This window comes from Elgaria multicarinata, chromosome 5 (genome assembly GCF_023053635.1).
Source record: "Elgaria multicarinata webbii isolate HBS135686 ecotype San Diego chromosome 5, rElgMul1.1.pri, whole genome shotgun sequence".
Classification (NCBI taxonomy): domain Eukaryota; kingdom Metazoa; phylum Chordata; class Lepidosauria; order Squamata; family Anguidae; genus Elgaria; species Elgaria multicarinata.
In genome coordinates this window covers 74963702-74979640 of record NC_086175.1, presented here as the reverse complement: position 1 = coordinate 74979640, position 15939 = coordinate 74963702, and the positions used below count along the sequence as shown (strand labels likewise).

General features: G+C 40.2%; 1 protein-coding gene across 2 annotated transcripts; it reads right to left on the bottom strand.

Annotated features, from left to right (window-relative positions):
- Positions 1-1463: 1463 nt before the first annotated feature.
- Positions 1464-11496, bottom strand: EPCIP (exosomal polycystin 1 interacting protein). 2 transcript variants are annotated; one of them, XM_063127581.1, is made up of 3 exons: positions 11398-11496; positions 6607-6772; positions 1464-2957 (listed from the first exon to the last, which is right to left on the bottom strand). In XM_063127581.1, exon 3 carries the CDS (start codon positions 2286-2288, stop codon positions 1608-1610), a length of 681 nt encoding a protein of 226 aa, XP_062983651.1. In that variant the 5' UTR covers positions 2289-2957; positions 6607-6772; positions 11398-11496; the 3' UTR covers positions 1464-1607. The 2 variants fall into 2 exon arrangements, with proteins under 2 accessions (XP_062983651.1, XP_062983652.1); XM_063127582.1 differs by lacking the exon at positions 11398-11496 and having other exon boundaries at positions 6607-6887.
- Between the last annotated feature and the right edge of the window lie 4443 nt (positions 11497-15939).

Below are 15939 nucleotides of genomic sequence, written 5' to 3'. Positions count from 1 at the left end.
GCACAGCAGCCCCATTGGATATTGACCATTGTTTCCCCCTGTGCAAACAGTACTAGCTGCCAGTGGCAATTATGGCTGACATTGTCCCCGATCTTCCATGCTTAAACAGTAATAGTCTGCTCTCTTCCCTGAGCTCTTGCCATTCCAACACTGATGACATGCTAAGCCATGGTTAGGCTGCTAACCCTTTTGCAGCAAACGGTTAGTGAGTGTGTTTAAATCATGGTTAGGAATGGTTTACACCACGCTAAGCCATAATGTTTAGTTCAAAAATGCTTAACCACTGTGACTTATCAAGTTGTCTCAACAGGGTCTATATGAATAATTACATAATATTAAAAACTGGTGCTTGAGTTTATTTTTATTATATTTTATTATATGATTTCCTCTGCTTTTCCTGTCCCCTCTTTTTGTGTCATGTTTTAGATTGTAAGCCTACAGACCAGGACTGTCTTATTCTCTAGTCTTTGTACAGAGCTTAATACATTTTAGGTACCTTATCAATGCTGATTAATGGATGGTGGTGATGATGATAAGAAGTTTTGGGATGGAGCCACAAAAAAGCAGCAGCAACACTGTTTTTGAAACAAAGGACTGATCCTTATCTATATTTAAGTGTCCCCTTTCCTAAATTCTTCACTATCCCAGAATTCTTCACATTTAAAACCATTTCCTCACTTTGAATTAGTAGTCACCTGGCTGAGACCTGAGTCTTTTGCAGGGGTACATCTCTTCCTCATCTTTCTTTAGACCTTTTCAGACAACACACTAAGCCATGATTAGGCCGCTAACCCTTTTGCAGCAAATGGCATGTTTAAACCGTGGTTATGTAGCCACCGTGGTTAGGAATGGTTCACTCGACATGCTAAGTCACGTTCCATTTGATGTGCTAAGCCATAATGACAACAAACTAAGCCACAGTGGTTAAGCATTTTGAGCTAAACATTATGGCTTAGCATATTGTGTGAACCATTCCTAACTATGTTGGCTATATAACCATGGCTTAAACATGCTAACTAACCATTTACTGCCAAGGAGTTAACGGCTAATCATGGTTTACCATGTTGTCTGAATGGGCCCAATGTTTAACTCAAAGTGCTTAACCACCGTGGCATATTGTGTCATCTGAACAGGGTCATTGACAGACGTCACATGCTGGAAAGCAAATATGTTCTCAATCTAATTTTTTCACCTTAGAAGCTGGTTTTGGATAAAATGAAAAACCATACTTAATGGAAGGCTTTCTGGTTTGGCTGCTCACAAAGAGAAGTGCAACCAAAAAGCTTGTTCATATTCCAGCTTGTTCAGTTGAGATATGATTATAGAAACATGGTTATGGAATAGGTTAGCTTATGTATTGAATATAATAGCTGGCTTAGTAACTCTGACAGAGACTCTGTTAGTGTTTGAACAGTTGGTGGAGGGGGTTTGAAATGAAATTACCTCCCTTTAAACTATAAAATTTAAAGTTTACTGAAAAAGGAAAATAGAACTAATGATAATTCAGCTTCTTTATATTAATAAAAGAATGATAGCTTTGCTTCTAAAACATGGTATTTCTGATGATGTCCCATGACTGCACAGAAGAAAGGGCCAAGCATACTATGTCAGTAAATGAATGTTACAATGCAGCTTTTGTTGTTCATGGTGAAAAATGTGTCCAAATATGGCAAATGTGGAAAGTGGTCTGTAATGTTGGAAACATTCTCCACACTATATGATTTCAGTGGGCCATAGCCATTGAAAAGAGATGTGTCTAAAACAGCAATGTGGGTAATCATGTCCCTTTCTTTGCATGGCATCTTTAATTTGCCCTGTTTTCCACTGTCACGGCTGCTGTAGATTGTTAAACTTTGCTCTTGTAACTGCCCATTGATCTCACTTCTTATTTGTAACTGTCGCACTCCCCAGATAGTCAGATATTTTGTTGACAGAGGTATAGTGCCACAGAGCGAGAGCTTCAGGTCATCCACAGCTGTAAAGTTTAAGAGCATTCCTAACATGAATGTTTCTGTAAACCAAATTGTCAGATTATCATAGTAGGTTTTGTCTATTGTGTAGGGCAAAACGGTCTTACAATTGCAGATCAGATTTGCCAGACTGTAATCACAGTCATTTTTACTGATATCATTAGGACATGTGCAATTACGAATGGTGTTTTCTTTGGTGAAAATGAGTGTGTTATTCTTTTGACCTTGTGCGAAACTATCTACACAGAAGCTTAAGAAGCCAACTAAAAAGAGATGGTGCCTTTGGGTGAATACTGCCATCATAATTATAGGAGTCATAGCTCCAGGAACCTCACTTCTTTAAATCAGTGGATCTTACCAATGACTGCCAACTTACTGAGAATAAACATAGCATTATTACCACAGAATACATTTAGCTTTCAAAACTATTTTCTCCAACAATTTTTCCACCATATCTATTCATGGGTAGCTTACATTTGCTCGATGAAGGACCATATTAAAATAGTTGAGGGTTGGGGATAATAGATATTCAGGAGATACTTTTATGATATGGTGATCACTTCTACCCTCTTCACAATACAGAGATTCAACTCAGGCAGAAATGCCTACTTCTCTGTCAGAATTTTGGGTGTTCTTGGTAAGTCACTGTCTCTCAGTCTCCTTTCCCCATCTGTAAAATTGGGAATAATAGTGACCAAGTTCACAGGGTCATTGCAAGGATAAGTGAGATGGATTGCAAAGTATATTGCACGTTGAAAGTGTGATCAATAATAAACAATATTTTGATGCTGAACCTCACTCCTCCCCTTTAGGCTTCAATCTGAATTCTTTTGCAATGATCAATGAGGTATGTGCCTGTGCCCAGAAGAGTTTTTTCAATAATTTCCAGAGTCTTGGTCTTCTAATGATACTTCTCTGCAGGCACTTCCTTTTTTCTAGGATAACTGTGCATACATGTCTGGACAATATGCAGCCACCTCAGGGAATCTGCAACAAGTAAGTTAGTGTTATTTGTTTGGCTAGACACAATAACAAAGCTAATATATCTAAATACAATAAAATCCAAGAATGCAGGGGATCTGTACTGTACAACATTCAGAGACATATCTATGGAGGATGACAATCAAGACACTAGCCTTGCATCATTATTGTTCTAGTTTATTTATTTATTTATTTATTTATTTATTTATTTATTTATTACATTTCTATACCGCCCAATAGCTGGAGCTCTCAATAGTTGAGCTGATTCCCTCTGTACAGGAGTCAGTGGTGATCAAGTAGAATTCTCCTGCCCATTCTATTTCTACTTGGAAGTCTAAACTACCTGGCAGTCCCTTCTCCCAGGAAAAAAAAAGTCCTTGTACAGTTGCCCAGGCGTGGTCTATCACAGAGCAGTTCATAATGTACTAATAGCTAATAAAGCTTCTTCTTAAGACCAGAGAAAGTTTTAGCTGTCTTCCACTATTTCCTATGTACTTCTGTGAAGAAGTATCTTAATTCCAATGCTGAATTAGACCAGGGCTTAGCCTCCTAGGCATGAAGATGTATGTTATGGTGTAGCCCAAACCTCTTGGAGCACAGAGGCATATGAGCTTTAGTAGCTTATTCAGATTTCTTATGCAGCTCTGTTTCAAACATTCATATTTGGAATGAGTAACCAGCCTCATTTGAAGCCAGCATCCTGCCATGTCTTTCAAATCGTCTGCTGCATAGTGAATATTCTGCTCTTCATGCTGATGGGAGACCACATTCAGAGGAAACAATGGCCATTTCTCCAGGCTTGCCTTGTTAAAAGGGACTCAGACTCTACACTTGGAAAGAATATCAAAGGAGCTTTTAGCAGTGCCCAGAGAAGTGAAGACACCTTGTCTACACTGGATTCAAGAGTGGACAGACTTCAAGCTTCTCAGATCTACTTTGTTTTTTACTAGAATCCCAAGATTCTCCAACCAGAGTCAGGCGCAAATGTCATTTACTTAGATTTATTTATTTATTGCATTTCTATACCTCCATAGCTAAAGCAAAAATTATTCACAAAAAATAAAGAACAGGGCTCCTCTAAGCCTAGGGATTTGTTTTCAGTACCAGAATTGAATTGAAATCACAGCCCTTTCCCAAGTGTTCTTGATTTTAGCAGCCTACTTTAGGTGGAAAAAGTTATTTTATTGCTGCTATTGTTAAACAATTGGGAATAGGAAACCCCTGTCAATCTACTGCAAATCACCTGGAGGTCTCTGAGTAGACCCTGCTCTCCCTTCTTCCCAACCCTTATCTAGATAACCACAGTAAAGATTCTTCTTTAGAGTTCTCTGCTGCAGCATGCTTAGCATAACAATCCCGCACTCTCTTTTTAATAAGCAATAATGTTTGTTTCTTTTTAAACCCAATATTTAATCCACTTCCTTCATGCCTCTCACTTCTACAGAATGCCAGAGATGCCAATAGAAACATTGTCGTTAATGCTAAACTTCAAAGGTCAAACGCATCTCGGCTGCAACTCTTTTGAGGTCAATGGGATTCCCTCTGTGATAAATCCAGTCACAAATGTCTAAGAGCACAATCATGCATGAAGCGGATCCAATTACTGCCCCAGCCATTTTCCTTTCAGTGTTTTCTCATTTTAAGCTTGGTTTATAGACTCTTTAAGTCAACTAAAGCAAAACATCTTCAGTATCACAATTGAGATATATACATACTAATGTTTCCCTCACACATAGTTGGACTGTGAACTTATCGTTTTGCCAACTAACATGCTGCAATAAACAGTTCCAGAAAAAGTTTTAAGAATGGCAGCATGAACTGCACAAGAGTAGTTTTCAAGCAAAGGAACACTAGGTATTAATGGTGGGGGATTATGTGTGTGTGGGTATTTCCAGAACAAAATTTGTGAAGTGGAAAATAGCATTGCACTTGGTTTGAGTTCTGATGTCATTCATTCTAACCACTCACCACACTTATGGCCTGAGCACCAGGACCAGTCCAAGACATGTTTGATGCATGCCAGAAGCAGATAATCCAAATAGTGCTCCCTCTACGCTGTACAGAGTCTACAGTAAAAAATAAATAGTTGATCATGTGTGGTCATTTAACGATGGTCAAAGTTTGCTACCTAAAGCAGCTGCCTCATTCCGCCTAATGGTGTGGGCAGTCTTATTCCTTTTGCCTAGTGGGCAGGCAAAAGGAATAAGATAAGGACACATACTAGTTTTGTTGCTACTAGACACTCTCATAGAAAATTGCTGTGATGACCTGTAAGAGTAAAACCTGCTTCTACTTCTCCAATCTGGGAGTAGTCGTTGGTTAGTGTAGAGGAGATGCTACATTGTACAATGTTGTCAAGAAGCACTTGAGCTGGAATGGTTTATTCTTGAGGTCCCAATGCTGCACTCCTGGACTCAGCCCTTTCTGTGAAATGGGCATTTTTTAAAGCTTTGTGGGGGCAAATATGTGATTTGGCATTGGTGGTCACACATCCAACCTCTGCATTATACTTAGTTTTTTAGCCAAGTTACTTGACTCTGAGCCTCCTAAGTTTGCCTTCTGTGAAATAGGTGCTGGAGCAAAACCCTATAGATTTTCTCTTTTGAAACATAGCACCCACCTCTGCTTTGTACTCAAGTTACTTGTCTTTTGGCCTCCCCAGTTTGCCTTTTGGAAAATGGGTGTTTTGTGATTGTCCCATCATCATAGCAGCTATTTGTGAATGTGCAAGCCACCACCATGGCAGCCATTTTGTGACTGCACCCCCCACAATCTCTCAAAATTCCAATGTGCCTAATGGCTCCAAAAGGTTGAGGACCCTTGAATTATTTCTTCCAGGGCTGGGACTTTTGTGATATTACACAAAGCAGTCTATTATGTTTCAGAAGCAACATCCTTTATGTATCAGAATTTGGGGCATCCTTCTGTCCTTTAAGAAATGGATTTTGTAAAGAATAGTAAAATCATAGTAAAGTATAATATTTTAAAAAATCAAATGGTTGGATCCAGGCTAAGTTAGTCTTGCTTTAATCAAAATCATGACTAATTTAGTATGGATGCAAGCCACTGTTTATTCATTCTGTCTTATTTATCTATTTATTTATTTATTTATTACATTTTTATACTGCCCAATAGCCGAAGCTCTCTGGGCGGTTCACAAAAATTAAAACCACAGTAAAACACCCAACAGTTTAAAACACAATTACGAAATACAGTATAAAAAGCGCAACCAGGATAAAACCACACAGCAAAGTTGATATAAGATTAAAATACAGAGTTAAAACAGTAAAATTTAAATTTAAGTTAAAATTAAGTTAACTTAAGTGACATTACTGAGTGAATAAAAAGGTCTTCAGCTGGCGACGAAAGCAGTACAGTGTAGGCGCCAAGCGGACCTCTCTGGGGAGCTCGTTCCACAACCGGGGTGCCACAGCGGAGAAAGCCCTCCTCCTAGTAGCCACCTGCCTCACTTCCTTTGGCAGGGGCTCACGGAGAAGGGCCCCTGTAGATGATCTTAAAGTCCGGGTAGGTACATATGGGAGGAGGCGTTCCTTCAGATAACCTGGCCCCAAACCGTTTAGGGCTTTAAATGTTAATACCAGCACTTTGAATTGGGCCCGGACCTGGACTGGCAAACTTATATCTGTTTACTCACCTCAGCTTTGCTTTGTTCAGGTCATATCTCCAACACCTGCACTGCTTCACATTTGACTTGACTTGCTGTACTTCAGCTTAGTTATTCCATACAAGCAATACTCTATATCTCGATGTTCCAAGAAGAATTACTTTTGGAAATGCTTGTTCACTGTTTCCATTCGTTACTGCAACACAAACTAGTATCAGTGGGTCCTGAATATTGTTCCTTTCTGTTTCAGCAAGTACCAGCCTATTAAATGCTTCTTCTGAGCTACATACCGTTCCCTGATAACTTTTACTATCTACACTACACTGATACTTGATCCTACGTGTGTGTGCGTGTGTGTGTGTGTCCGTGTATTATGAGACTCGTACTCAGACTATTTTACACTTGCATCATTTGGCATTTTGGGAAATCGTTTCCCTGTAGCGATTGGCAAGCTGTTATTTATGAGAACGGAAAATGTGTTTGACAACGATAACAAAATCTGTTACAATCAATCACAGCTCCTAATCTTTACTAGAATTGTTACTAGAACAGAGGAGAGGGAGCACACTGAAGCTCAGGCATATAAAATCCATTGCCATTTAAGTGAGATGGAATTTAATAGCAATTAATCATTTTATGTAATGTACAGCCTTAACCTATATGTGTCTACTTAGAAGTAAGCCCTACTATATTCAGTGACACTAACTCCCTGGTAAATTGCATAGGATTGCAGCCTTAGGTGCCTTTGGAGAAGTGCAGTGACTGTGTCTTTCATACGACAATGCCAGAAGCATAAATGATGAGGGATATTTTTTTGATGACTATTAAAGAGTTCTAATATCAATGCTCATCACAACCAAATTTCAAGCATCAGGATTATCAGACAGCTAATAACAAGGGCTGTGTTTTTATTTGGTCTCCATATTTTGATATTTATCCTAGAATTTTCCTTTGAGGTTGGCCTATAACTTTTTATTGTCCTATAATTTCATTTTCAATTATAATAATTTTTGTTACTCCAGTTTCTCTCTTCAGGTGTTTAGGTCCTCTTTGGAAACCTGAGGCACATAGCTTGTAACTATTTCTTGTATGTCCTTAGGGCATATCATATTTCATTTAACAGCTCTTTCACCTAGCTAAGCCAACACTACATTGAAATCAGATTTGCACAGAAAAGTCAATCACTGAAAACCACAAACACAGTTCAATATCTGAAACAAAATAATATTAAGAAATAGTGGTAATAATGAAGTTCAGAGCATACGACTCATTCACTTTTCATTTTTTGCAAGGGTCAGCTGGCTCATCATTTTCCAACTATAGTAGAAGCTGATGTTAAGCTTTAATTTTGGATAAAATGTGTTTGGAGTACACTTGACATTCAGAAACCTTTCAACATCTGTCTTGACAACATACTATACACACGCATTGTGTGACTATGCATGGAATACTGTGTACAGCTTTTGTCACTACACCTGGAAAAAGATATTATAGAGTTGGAAAAACTGCAGAAAAGGACAACTAAAATGATCAAAGGGCTGGAGAACTCCATTATGACGAAAGGTTGCAACATCTGGGATTGTTCAGCTTAGAAAAGAGGCGAGTAAGGGGAGACATGATATAGATGTACAAAATTATTTATGGTGTGGAGAAAGTGGATAGGGATATATTTTTCTCTCTCTCCCGGCCCTTGTCTTCATGACATTGGGTCTGCAGTATGGGGCGAGGTGGCGCACCGCCGCCTTGACACTCCTTTTGACAGTCTACAGTGGAAGGAGTGCAGCTGCGCACTTTCCGGGAGGCACTGCTGTGCCCACCCACCCGAGCACAGACGCAGCAGTTCCGGGGTGTCTGGGAGCATCCGCACCCCCTCTTCGAGGGTTAGTATTTATTTGTTTTTAAATTGGCCGAGGTTTAGTTCTTTTTGGTGGGATATTCAGGACAGATAAAAGGAAGTACTTCTTCACAGTTCTACTTGTATTCTTTTGTTCTTATAAATGTAAATAAAGGGGAGATGGTCCAGTAGTAAGCAGTTTGCTATTTGCTGCAAATAGTGCCTTCAGTGTCAAATAGCAGCATTGGAGGCAATCTTTGGTAGGGAATTGGCACAAGGGTAAGAGGGTTTGTGCTTTTTATACTGTATTTTGTATTTGTGCTTTTAACCTGTTGGTTGTTTTATTATGGTTTTAATTTTTGTGAACCGCCCAGAGAGCTTCAGCTATTGGGTGGTATAAAAATGTAATAAATAAATAAATAAATAAATATAAATAAATTAAACCTTTCCTCCCCGTGCACAATTTGGATCAAGGTCTTTGCAGCTGCTTTTTCTAAACAAATAGTGCCCAATTGTAAGCGTGCTCTTTAATGCATGTGCTTCACATGATGAGTACTTTGTCCCTAAATCTATGCATATTGTTATTTTTCACATTTTTAGGTCAGACCATTGCCATTAAAATAAGAGAAGTTGAAAAGAAAGAACTTTAAACACACACACACAACCTCATAGGTTTCAGCTCCTGGAATTAGTTTCCTGTTAGATAAACTTGCAAATGCCAGTGGAATGATTGCATTGCCAATGTTTGTTTTATCCAAGCATGTGGTATCATAGCAGCCTGTCACTCCCACAAAATGTTTCTACTGATACTGGGAGAAAGCACTCCCCTAAACTGAGACTGAAAAAGATAGGAATTCAAAATGAATGGAGGTGGATTGACCCAAAAGCCAAGCACACAAGAGGAAAGTGTTATCTCCAAAAGAAATGGCAATCATCTAAATTTGCCAAACTGGCCACCACTTTGGCCTTCCTACGTGTTGAAGAAGCACAATGTACAATGCTGCAACCTCAGGCAGCTCTAAAAAATCTATTTAAAAATAGACATTTAAAATTACTAGTTATATATATTTTTATTTTTTTATTTACAACATTTCTATAGTGCTACATAGCTATAAGATTCTGGAGTGGTGAAAACAAGAGGTAAAAAAAAATAGAACACCATATTAAAATTATTCTTTTTTGCAAGAAAAACAGAATGCCAGTAGAAACTGTGGCTGGCAAGTTAAGAAATGCTTCCTGAAATAGATCTGTTTTTGGGAGCTGCCGGACACAACCAATGTTGGTGCCTGCCAGACCTCCAGAGGCAGGGAGTTTGAAAGAAAGGGGCCACCACATTGAAGACTCTGGATGGACTCCAATTGGGTCATAGGTTCATCTTGAACCACCAGAAGCATCCCCTCTGATGACCTCATTGACCAGGCAAGTGGGTAAGGGAGCAGGCACTCTGTCAGGAATCCTGGTCCCAAATTCTTTAGGGTGTTGTACACTAGTACCAGAACATTAAACCTTGGCTGGTAGCAAATAGGCAGCTAGTGCAGTACCTTCAGCAAAGGAGTTGTATACTGAAAAGGGGCAGCACCCCCAAAACAGCTGAGCTGCTGTGTTCTGTAGTAGATTCAGCCTCTGGAGCAGCCTTGAGGGCAGCCCCACATAGAGTTTGTTGCAGTAATCCAGTTTAGAGGTTATTAGGGCCTGTACCCCTAGTCAAAACTATCTCTGTCCAAGAGAGGCCTTAGCTGGTGAACCAGGCAAAGCTGGTAAAAGGCAGTTTGAGCCACCATGGCCACATGTTCCTCCCAGCAACAGTGATGGATCTAGGAGTACCCCCAAACTATGGACCTGAACTTTAAGAGGGAGTTTAACCCCATCCAGAACAGGCAATGAGCCTATCCCGGACTCGGGATCCACTCACCCACAGGGCTTCCGTCTTGCCAGGATTCAGTTTCAGTTTATCAGTCTTCATCCAGCCCATTACTGAATTTAGGCACTGATACAAGACTTGCACAGCCTCTCCTGATTCAGATGTCACAGGGAGACAGAGCTGTGTGTCATCAGTGTGTTGATGGCACTTGGCTCCAAATCCCCTAATTACCATCCTCTTTCAGCCACCTGCACCCCTGAAAAGCTTCTACAGAGGCATGGGAGTGCACCCTCTTGAACAAAATGAGATGGGGTGTAGTAGGCTCCAGGGGAAGGGGGCAATTGCCCAAAACTGGTCTTAGGATCTAAGATAAGTTAATTTACAGTGCAATCCTATACTTATTTACTGAGAAGTAAGTCCCCACTGATAAAATGGGGCACCCAGGTAAGTAAGAATAGGACTGAAGCCTTAAGGAAGTTCACAAAAGCAAAAAAAAATCCCTCCTCTCCTCCCTCCTGTACCCCATGATTCTATCCATATTGTTCAGGAGGAGCTTTCAAATCTCCAGCAAAGCTTTCCAGGAGCTGCAGGTGGGGAGGAGGAGGGAATGGTGAACAAAACGTTCCATGAACTTCCTTAAATTAAGGATCTGCGTCATACTAATTTTCTAAAGACGGGTTTAACAATAAAAAGGTCCTTGTCTGATTTTGCCCTCATTCCTGTGTAGTCAATGTAGCTCAGAGTAGTTCCCGTAAACTATAAAAGGGTTTGTAAGAGCAGATGAGCTGCTGTTCCAATAAAAGCATTCTTGAAATGCATTGCTTAGATTTATACATTATTATCTGTGAACGAATTTTCTTTAAAGCACTACAGATGCATGTAACATCCTACATGAAAGAAAGTTTCAGCCTTCCTGACAAATCTGTCCATAGCAAAAATGGCACAGCATCAAAGTTCGAGATTCAGTCATACATTTTCACTGGGAACAGAACATGATGACAGAGAAATAAGGCTGTTGTAGAGGAAACTATTTGCTTTCCCCCACCCCAGCCCCCAGACATGAAAATTCTGCTGTTTCTGTAAAAGCAATACACAATTTTGTTTAGAAAACGAGAGGAGTACTTACACTCATAGTCCTCGAGTTATTTTGCTGTGTTGCTCTTCGCTCTGTAGATTTTATCTATGAATGCACGGATGCTTTCCTTTCTTTTGACAGCCTGGTTAATCAGCAAGTCATGGGTGGAATGTGTGGTCTTGCACTTGCTGTGCTTTTATGTTTTCTAGAGGCTAGCAGCCCAAGCTACCATGACAACCAGGAGAGCCGCTTGAGGCCTACATCACTTCATTAATAACTAAATAAATAAAATAAATCCCCAGTTCTATTAGTCTTCTTGGTAGCTTGACACCTTCAGATTTTGCCTTGGAAACAACAGAAATCTTCTAGGATGACAGGTATGCACTTGTGAAATAAAACAGTCTCATTCTCTTAAACGTCTGTGTGGAAGGGACGCAGAAGGAGAACAGATCTAGGAGCGTCTCTTCTTTAGGTTAGCACCACTTCTTGTATAGGACAGAAGTAGGCAAGGGATAGGGGACTGCAATCAGGTGGCAACTGAGGGGGTATGAATTCAAATCTAGATTGTGAACAGATTTGGAATGGTTCTAGACAGGCAGCTGAATCAAAAGGCATCATGCAGCTATTCTTACTTTCAGTGGATTTTTTTGTGGAAAGATGGGAAAATATGGGAGGCTTTTAAGTGAAATATGTCACCCCCATAACATTCTGTGAATGAAGGAAGGCAATTGCACAATAAAAACTTTGACTGGAAGTAACCTTGAACTTCATTACACACCTGATTTGCTAAGTATAATACTAACTTTCTAAATACCTATATCATGTAAACCTCTATATGGAAAATGCGTCACACACACTATTTGCTTGCCATTATTTTGTTATGTCAATTATAGATGAAAAATAAATGTTATTTCAAAACATGTAGTTTATCTTCTCATCCAAGGTCTTTGTAGGGCTGAGGTTGTAGAGGAAGATAAACAGAGAAAGGAATATAGCATGAAGCAAAATATAGCATGACAAAAATATTCCTTGGTTGCTAAGAGGGAGCAGTTGAACTTCGTAATGAAACTGACATTAAACTTCCAGATACTATGAACCAATCTGACTATTTTACACCAGCTTCAGTTTTTGGCATTAAATAGCAGGATTTTCTTGTCTCTTCTGTATTGACACTATATACCATATTTCTTCAATTCTAAGACACACTTTTCCCCCCATATAAACATCTCTAAAAACAGTCTTAGAATCGCGGGTGTGTCTTAGGGTGTTTTTTTTTTCCCCCTGTTGGTGGTACTGAAATTAGTGTGCGTCTTACAATCGATGGCGTCTTACAATCGAAGAAATACGGTAATATACTACATTATCAAGATAAATTGAAATAGGAATTGCAGTTTGGATGTACACAAACAATATAAAGATGTATGAGTGGCTGACGTTCTCAGGCTGGTTTTCTCTGTCATCGGTAGAAATCCTACATATGCAGTGGAGCACTTACCTGACTGAAATGTGTGCCTGTCAGTGGGGTGATGAATCTGCTCCAGTTTTCAGTCAGAAGCTATCCAAGTCATAACTCCTTTAGAATTTTGATTCATTCTGACTGAAAACCTGGAGCAGATTTATCATCCCACTGACATCGGAGCCACCAGCCTCTACTGGCCTGTTCATCTATATTTGAATATGCTCAGTCCTGCAATGCTTTTTACTCTGAGGAAAGGGAGAGGAATATTTATGATGAGAGTCACACATGACTTTGTATGCACTATATAGAAAACATGAGAACACTCAATTCATGCCACATGTACAGATATCTGGCTGTGATATTATGAGCATCATCACACGGGGAAAATCACATTTGCTTACCATCACTTCTCCATCAGCACGTTTGTCCCTCTTTACTTCTTTTGAAAGAGGAAGTAAACAATGTGCATGTGGCCCATTTAGTGGGCTGTTTTGATCCCACTGCTTCTCCTGCACACAGCAGGAGATAGCGTCAACTTCCATCTTTAAAAATAAGTCAGACCTACTGGGGTGTTGTTTGTCGTGGGAGGAAGGCTAGAAGGGGCAGGAGGTGTGTGGGAGGCAGACGATGTCATGTGAGGGACCTGCAAAACTCCTTGATTGCCCAGTAATGAGTGTGCAATAAAACACTTGTATGATGGAGCTGTGTAAATCAGCCCTTAATGGTAACTCATACACATGTGTACCATGCCAAAACATATTCCCCCCAACTTCTGAAAATTATTATGTGTGTGAGGCAGAAGGGACGGCTGTTCCAGGCATAAAAGGTTTATGCAATTTTTTAGATCCTGTCCACAATTTTTTAAAAGCAAGCTGCTTTAAAAAAAGGGGGGAGGGGGAAGCAAGGAGCTTTAAATGCAACTTTCACTTCTTAGCTTATAGTTGGAGCTAACAACAGTATGTATGTGGAACTCAGCAGCATCCATATTCTTGTTTTTACTAGAATCTAGTGAATCTAGTGACTAGATATTACCCAGGGATATTACTACAGAGAAAACAAGGTAAAGGCTGGAGAAGAGAAGGGTGTCCTGATATTTGTTATATACGGTGTCCGTATATTTGTACGCCATCTAGTGGCTCATTATTGTTATGATTTATTGAAATGGAAGTAGAAGGTATATATGTACAGCACCTGTCATGTTTCAGTTATTGCTGGTCTGGGTGTACTCCATCAGTGTTTCCCTCCCATTTCTGCTTTAGACTATTTTTGGCCCCCCAAAAGCCACTTGTTCTTTGAGAATAGTTAAGAACATAAGAAGTGCCAGGCTGGATCAGACCAAGGGTCCATCTAGTCCAGCACTATGTTCACACAGTAGCCAACCAGCTGTCGACCAGGGACCAACAAAGCAGGGCATGGCACAACAGCACCCTCCCACCCATGTTCCCCAGCAACTGGTGCACACAGGCTTACTGCCTCAAATACTGGCAAGGCTCCTGTGCTGTCAAAAAACCATGTAAGAAATTTAATATTAGGCACTCACTTCCCTCTTCCTGAACAAAATGCTGTGGGTGATTTTGAGGGAGAAAGAAATCATGCAGCCATCCAAAGGAAAAAAAAGTGTTATAGTAATGGGTGACTTTAGCTACTGTCACATTGACTGGATTGGTGCACATCTTAGAGCATAACGAAAAGTCAAACGTCTAGATACAATAAATGAATGTGACTTAAAATAGCTGGTCATGGGGCAGAGTGGAGAGGAGATATTCTGTGACTTAATCCTGTGTGGTTGCTGGTATCTACTGCAAGTGTTGTCAAATGCCAGTAAGTAACAGTGACGACAATGCTATCGAATTTAACATTGGTGAGTGGGAGCCTAGGAGACAAGATGATGTTCTTGTGGTGGGGGAGATGAGGGGGAGCAATCCCAGCTGTACAGGGCCAAAAGGATGTTAGCTATCACTCAGCCAGATAAATAGGTAGGTAATAGGACTGGTAAGACTGGAAGAGCAAGACCTCAGAAGGCTCTTCAACTTGGCAACTTGTCCCAACAAGTTCTGGATTAATTATTACATAGGTTGTTTTTAATATTCAGTTGTAAGTTGCTCTACGTGGCAGAGATGAGCAGGGAAAACAAAATATGAGCCATCCCTTTATTTATTTGCATTTCTAAAGAGGAGTATTGTAGGTGGATCTCTCTCATACTTGAAATGAGACTTCTGTTCAATGCACACTTACATAGTAAGCCTCACTAAAACCTGAGGGCCAACCTGGCTCTGGGAAAGCATGTCAGGAGCCACATGAAAGGAGTGGCCATTCCCAAAGTGGGCAGGCCCATTTTATTGATGGCATGTGGCCCCCTGACGTGATTGCACATAAGTCTTCAACATGCGCATGCACACACACATACACAATACATCGGGGTAGCAATGCCTATAGACCCCAATGTTCCCCCCAAACACCTAAGGTGCCCTATCCCTCCTACTCCCCCCCAAAAAAATTAACACATTTTCTTACTAGCAGGTGGGATCGCTGTGAAATTATTTTCAGTTAGTGCTTAAAAGTCTTGATTCAAAGGAGTTGTTCAGTGTGTTAGGGCTCAGGATCTTCCTCTGCCTTGCATTCATTCTTTTGGACAGGTTACTTCTCCTTTGCCAGGCCTCCCATGACAGCCACATTGTGGTGGTGCCCAGGACAGTTTCTCAAATTGCCAACTGTGCACATGCCCCCCAAAGGTGGCCTACCTCTGCTATACATGATTGGAGTGCAATGGTGAATCTTGCTACAGGATGGAAGAGGAGTTGGTTAATTCTTCTTTAAGCGCCATCTTTTAAAGAAGCAAATCTGTTGACTTGTAATGCTTTATATAATGTTTTAAATATTTCAGTGGGCATAGCATCCTTTACATTGTATTGTCAGTTTTACTATAATGGTTTCACAGGCTTTGACAAACAAATGAATGTGAAAGAACCTATTTACAGTAGGAAAATTATTTAATGATCCTAAACAGGAACAAGTTGATACTGGCTGTACAGAAAAGCTGCCAAATATGCAAAGCAAGTAAAGGGGAGTGGGGGGAAGAGAGGAAATTTATATTCTCCTCTAATCCCTTTCCAGGTACAGAGCTCTTCATTTAT